The 6,779-nt window shown below is 44.4% G+C and overlaps 1 protein-coding gene across 1 annotated transcript in view; it reads left to right on the top strand.

Annotated features, from left to right (window-relative positions):
* The window catches only part of LOC107690467 (unconventional myosin-XVIIIa-like), a 107,747-nt gene that overhangs the window by 98,569 nt on the left and 2,399 nt on the right, over window positions 1–6,779 (top strand). The window contains exons 40-41 of the mRNA XM_016488821.1: window positions 3,826–3,948; window positions 4,818–4,891. Of these exons, the coding sequence (XP_016344307.1) occupies window positions 3,826–3,948; window positions 4,818–4,891 (197 nt within the window). The remainder of the gene's footprint in view (window positions 1–3,825; window positions 3,949–4,817; window positions 4,892–6,779) is intronic.

The following is a 6,779-nucleotide window of genomic DNA, read 5'->3' as shown; positions in this document are numbered from 1 at the left end:
GTAGCCTATGCTGTCTATTCATCAAACAAAACTATCATGATTTCAAAAGATTTAGAATGTTGAATATTGTACCCAAGTTGTATTTTTGTAACTTTAATGACAATTTTATTGTTCTTTTTTTTTGTCATTTTTCAGCTTAATGGCCCCAGTTCCTATTCATTTTCATTGTATTGAAAAATGTAACTATTTGAATTTCACAGAAGATAGTCATGTTGGTTTGAAATGACATGAGAATAAATAATAACCATAACATTCATTCAATTTTAGGAACTATTCCGTTTTTCCCCTCAGTTATTTCATTTTTAGACCGATTCTAGACAGATGTTTGACATGTTTTAAGTTCATATACAATTGGTAAAGAAATAGTCAAGAGACAAGCCAACAAACTGTTGCAGAATATAAAAGTCCAAATTCTCCCCGTTTAAGGGTCAGGGCTGAAGAGCGAGTGGGGATAGAGAGAGAAAATGGAGTAGAGAGATAGAGACTGGGAAGGAAAATAGAGGGGTTGAGAGAATTCTGTAGGTGGTAATGATAAATGTAATAGCTTGTAACAGAGATGTACAATCAATGGAGGCACGTTGTCACAGACAATTAATGTCTCTCCTCTCTCACTGTGTTGTTTGTTTGTTCCCCTGGGCTTAGGTGCAGCTTAACTAATGGTATATGGTCAAGGACATAAATTGTGTGTGACATTTTGCATTAGCGCTTCATTACAAAGACCCTGCTGTCCCACTGTTTAGCGATGGGCCGGCTAGCAGAGCTCAAGGCTTATTCACACAACGTTCTCAACTCAGTTTACCTTCAGGGCACTAGGGCTTACACAAGAGCCAAAAGGGCTCTTGAAGAAATACACACTCTGGCACTCGTAAGTTGCCTGCCCGTATCGGCGGAGCGCTCATTTGACAACAAATTCTTTTGTCCTGAGTGTATTCGCTTGAGTGTATCAGATCTTCTCATTTAGACCCTCTCCAGCACCCTGACTGTGAGCGTACAGTTAGTGTTTAGTGACATCTGTGCTATCTCGTGGGTCCATGCATATATAATATTCTCATATGCATAATACCACAAATGGAGAGCTAAGCAGACTGGAACCCTAATGTCAGAGAAAAGCAGCTGCTGCTTCAGAGTTAACCTTCTCCCTACGCCTCCGATAATGAGCTACTGTATGTAGTATAATTTCATTGGGAGATATTTGACTCCTACGGTGCTGGAGGACAATAACAATGATTATTAACATTTTAATAGAAGCAAAATTGTGAAAAAAAAGGCCCAGTATGTAATTTGCCATCACAATATCTTCTTTAAAGGTCTCCTGTTTGTGCATATATGGAGACGTTTTAGCACTCTAGGTCCTTGAAGGGCGATTCATAGTTATTCAATACGGTGTGCTATGCGATAAGTGAAGGATAAGACTAATCTAAAGAGGCAGGGAAGCATTGACTTGCAAATCCAGCCAAACATAAATCCAATGGTTTTATCTGGTCCAGAGAAATGAGCAAACAGGACTGGGATTCACAGCGCTGCTTTCCGTGCAAGGTGTTAATGCATCTGCTCCCAGGGACATTCAGCCTGTGTTTAATCGTTCTTATTGACAGGGCAACACTTCCACACAAAACCCATTTGTATCCAGAGATGCATGGTATTGCTAGCATGGTGAGTCAAGTTAATTGCAGTCCCAAAATGGCCCGTTCCTTCATACCATCCTTTAACATGGTAGTCCAAGGCTAATTAGCCTGAAGGCCTTCTTTTTGTAAAGGAGGATCTTTCACAAGCTTTGCACTACCTGTAATTCCTAATTCAGTTTTTATTCAATGTCAATATCAAATTTATTTCTAGAGCGCGGTTTAAAACAACTTAGAGTTGACCAAAGTGCTTTACAATTATACACTTCAACTATACATCACAGTATTTTTATAATAAATTCAGCTTTTCAGCTGTTTCAGTGGCTAGTTAGCTGCCCACTGCCTAAATAGGTACACCTCAAATCAGGAGCATGTTAATGATCCCTTAAGTCTTTTTTGCAGAATGACACACCTGTCAAGATTTTGTGCAGAATGACACACCTGCACAAAAACTGCCCATACCTCCCAACGACCAGGCGCTCTGTCTGTCCCCAGCTGACGTTAGGAAGACCCTATCTAGGATTAACCCACGCAAGGCTGCGGGTCCTGACGACATACCTGGCCGTGTATTGAGAGACTGTGCTGCACAGCTGACAGATGTCCTAACAGATATCTTCAACACCTCGCTGAGCCAGGCAGTCGTCCCCACATGTCTCAAATCCACAACAATCATACCGGTACCAAAGAAATCACCTGTGTCCTGTCTAAACGACTACCGTCCCATAGCACTGACTCCAATCATGATGAAGTGCTTTGAGAAGTTAGTCATGCACAACATCAAAACCAGCCTCCCCAACACACTCGATCCGCTCCAGTTTGCATACCGTCCAAACCGCTCTACAGACGATGCAATTTCCTCCACCCTCCACCTGGCTCTTACCCACCTAGAAAATAAAGACTCCTATGTTAGAATGCTGTTCATCGACTTCAGCTCAGCATTCAACACAATAATCCCACAACAGCTCATCAATAAACTAAACCTGCTGGGCCTTAGCAATTCCCTCTGTAATTGGATCCTGGACTTTCTATCTGGAAGACCTCAGTCAGTCCGTGTCGGCCACAACACCTCGAGCACTACCACACTGAGCACAGGTGCCCCACAAGGCTGTGTGCTTTCGTTCCACTGTATGTCCCCACATGCAGCAGAATGACAATAAAGCTCAACTTGAACTTGAACTTGACTTGAAGGCTGGGACACACCAAGCCGACTTCAAAGAACTAGTGGCGACAAAAGCCGATGGTGTTGTCGCCTCACGTCGGCAGCGTCGGACCAAAAAGCTGCGCTCGAACACACCGCACAGACTACAGCGGACGGCAAACTAGCACGTGCATTCTGCGCATGCGTGAGAGGAATTAACTGTCTATATCAGCAGTTATCAATAGTATATGTTCATCATTCAAAAGGAGAAACCAAAACAAAGATATACAAGATAAACGCAGATATACGAAACATAAACAAAGCAGCACTTGCTTACCATTTTGAATATCAGTAACGTTGATAACTTTAATAATTTTAAGTGGCTCATGTTGTTATGAAAACATTCGCGCATTAGAATGATTGGGAAAGATCACGTAACATTTAAACAGCCTTCTGTCTGTACCGCCTTCATTTACGTACTTGTTTTCATCACTTTCACTTTAATTCTCGGGCACTGACTCGTTCGCTAAACTGAACATCCAAACAGAGCTCTCACTCGTGCCGACGTCCCAGACGCCGATTCAACATGTTGAATCGGGCAAACTGCCGCCGACATGAGCCCGACGAGAGCCGACGAGTGGAACACACCAAACAAACTAGCCCAGCCGTCGCTCGCCATTGGTGTGTCCCGGCCTTTAAAATGCTGCCTTCGCCGGCAGCCAGCTAGATTTTGGAGCAGAGCTATTGTCTGCTAAGCTACAGTCTGAATGGTTTTTCTCTTTTCAATGCTGTCCTTTCTTCTGGTTTGGCTTGGAGTTGTACTGACCTCACCCTTTTTGGATGCTTCACACATTAAACAAAGCCAGCAAGCTGCAGGATACTGTTGTTGGACAATGAGTCTGACTTACTAACACAGAGGCCTTTTCCAGGTTTCTAGAGATCGGGCGCATGTATCCATACTGTTGTGCCTCCACCATAAATCCCTGTGTTCCTCCTACTAACAGTATTTATGTACAGATTCTGCTTGTTCATTTTGCTGACATTCCCTCTTTTCCTCCTGCACAGCGAGGGAGCCTCTGATACCGACTCTGAGGTGGAGGACCGTGTTGACGGGGTGAAGTCATGGCTGTCCAAAAACAAGGGCTCTGCCAAGAACATGTCAGATGATGGTAGTCTGAAGAGCTCAAGGTCAGTCCTGCAACGTAATTTCCCCCGTTACCCCACAGAATGGTTTAACCCGAACTCAATGCAGCAAGCAAGAAAAAGGTGTTTGGAAAAGCTAATTAGCAAGCGCTAAGGGATTTTTCTGTTGGTATTGTCTAGCTTATTCTCCCCATTGTCAGCAGTTTGACAACAGAGGCTTGTATAAAAGGGAACGGCTTCACAGGCAGATTAATGGATATGCCCATTGGCCAGTTGGCATGCCTACCTGTGCCTTTCTGCTGAAGATGAATAGGTCTTCCCACCGGCGGACACTTTCGATTTTTCCTGTTTTTTCTTTTTACCAGAAGATTTAAGTTTGACTCTTGAGGTTCTTGCACCTTTTTAAAACCTTGAGAACTTTTGAGGCAATCATTTTGATCATTTTAATCATATCTGTGAGGTGCAGTCTTATGGGAAGTTGGCTCCAGATTACAGTCTGTAAATTTTTTTATTAACATTTGCTAGCATAAATCATCCCGTAAAGAAGTTAGAGTCTTTGTCAGTACCCGTTTTTATGCAATTACCTGTAAGATTTCTGCCTAAAAGGATCTTTATGTCCATATTTATATGTAGATAACCTGAGTTTATGGATTAACTATTGATTTTGAATCACAGAAGCTCAAGTCTTCCTTAAGTGCCTTCTATTCCATGCTGTCACATCAAACTTTCATTTATATTCTGCCCTGTCTGCTTGGATAAACCTCTACTGTTATTTCTCTCTTTGGGTGTCAGTCATCTTTTAAGTTTTTATTCATGTATTTTCTCATTCTCATATTTCCATGTCTATCCTCTCCTTCCTCTCTCTGTTTGTCTTTCTACTCTGTGCACACCCTCTCTGCCCCTCCTTCATCTAGATTTGCTGTAAATGTTGACGGAAAGGAGGGAAAAGAGTGGGAAGAGGGTAAAGAATGGAAAGACAGTGGCAAAGGTAAAGAGTTAGAATCCAGCAGGCCTGTGTCTGTCATGAGTTCCCTCAGCTACAGGAAACGCTCCAACATGAAGGACTCCATTGGAGGTAAGGGAGACGAGAGTTCACTCCTCAACACCCTCAAAGAACAATCTGATTCCCAGGACCTCTCAACCTTCCGCAAGTACAAAGTCAAGCAGGAAGCTGAGGATGACTCCTATTCTGTCAACTCCTGGAGGAAGGCAGGAGATGATCTTGATGATCGGGGTTCTGTCATCTATCAGGCCTACTCGGAAGCGGCCAGTCGGGCAAGGAAGGGTATGGACAGCCACTGGTCGGAGTTCGATAAGGAGTCCGTTGTGTCCTCTGTAGCCCCGAGCCGGGTTTCCACCCACCGTACTGCGATGGACCTAGATGACGATGCTATTTCCAGCGTGAGTCGCATGAGTTCAGTAAGCCGGCGTCGGAGCATGCCTCGTCTTGACGACCGCCAGAGTGAATACGGTTCAGCCATCAGCCCCAGCCTGAGCCACCGCAGCCCAGGCAGTGTGAGCCGCGCCGACTCCCGCATGTCGCTGTCTCGCAGCTGTCGCCTCAGTGAATTTGACATGGATGATGATGCCCAAAGCATAGCATTCAGCGAGGCTCGCTCCAGCGCTTACAGCCCTCACTCAACCTCCGGCCGAAGCTTCTCCATGCCTCCACAAGCCCGGACTACTGACTCCAGCCCGCCTGACGTCTCGGACGTCAAGCCGGTCAGTCACCGCAACTACCTGGACCCTGACCTGGAGGCCGCCATTAATGAAGTGTTAAGCTTCAAACCTATCAAGTTCAAGCGCACCAGCTTGGAAGAATCTGAAGCGGAGAAAGATAAACCGTGTGAGGAGGAGCATGACCGGAAGAGTGCCAGCAGTTCCAGGACTGGCAGAGACAGTGGCCGCTCCTCCAGCTTGCGCCGTTCTGCTTCAGCCGTGAACTTTATGCGTTCCAGCAGTAGCCTTAGCACACGCAGCAGCCGCAGCAAGAAGGGCAAGAGCAAGAAGAAGAAGAGAAGCCACAGCTCGGAATCAGACAGCTCTGATGATGACCGCAAGAAGAAGAGCTCCAAGAAGAAGAGCAAGAAGTCCAAGAAGAAGTCCAAGAAAGAGTCTTCGTCTTCTTCCTCATCCTCGGCATCTGAGTCTAGCACAGAGTCGGACTCCAGTTCAGGAGCATCCACTATTTCTTACAGAAGCTCCAGCAGTATCAAGAAAGCCCCTGGCAGGCAGGCCTCAGGCTCTGAGGGAGAGCTGGAGCCTGAAGGCCCCTCTGAAGGACCTCCTCCACTGTCCAAGAAAGAGGAGAAGAAGAGGAAGAAGAAAGTGGACAATCTTGTGATGAAGTACCTGTACAGGCCTGACAATGACTAAAGATGGCAGTAGGTGATACCTGGTGTGGAGTGAAGGAATGCAACAAGCATGGTGTTAAACTAATACTCAAGTACCTCAGTACCGTCTGATATCATTCATTGCATTTTACCATAACTTTACTCTCTACTTTGTAGCGAATCAGCTCATGGGGAAATATGAATAATTAATCATAACTAGTTATAATTAATTATAAATATTTAGATCCGCTGTAGATATTTACTTGACCTCTCAGGGTCAACTGTCTGTCAATTCTAAGAACGTTAATTTCCTGGTTAAGGGAAATAACTTTCTTACTGTACAATTCTACACAGAGCTTGTAGCATAAATCTGCATGATTAAGTGACTCCAGTTATGAGCAAACAATGAACAACGTCAAGTGTGATACAAGTAAGACTTTATTAACTACATAAACACTTAAACTAGTCTAACATACTACATAAACACTTAAACTGGTCTAACATACACATACAAATACACACACACACACACACACACACACA

This window comes from Sinocyclocheilus anshuiensis, unplaced genomic scaffold (assembly GCF_001515605.1).
Source record: "Sinocyclocheilus anshuiensis isolate Anshui unplaced genomic scaffold, SAMN03320099.WGS_v1.1 scaffold1455, whole genome shotgun sequence".
NCBI classification, from domain to species: Eukaryota; Metazoa; Chordata; class Actinopteri; order Cypriniformes; family Cyprinidae; genus Sinocyclocheilus; species Sinocyclocheilus anshuiensis.
Note: the sequence above shows the minus strand (reverse complement) of the source record. Positions and strands in the feature narration are given on the sequence as shown.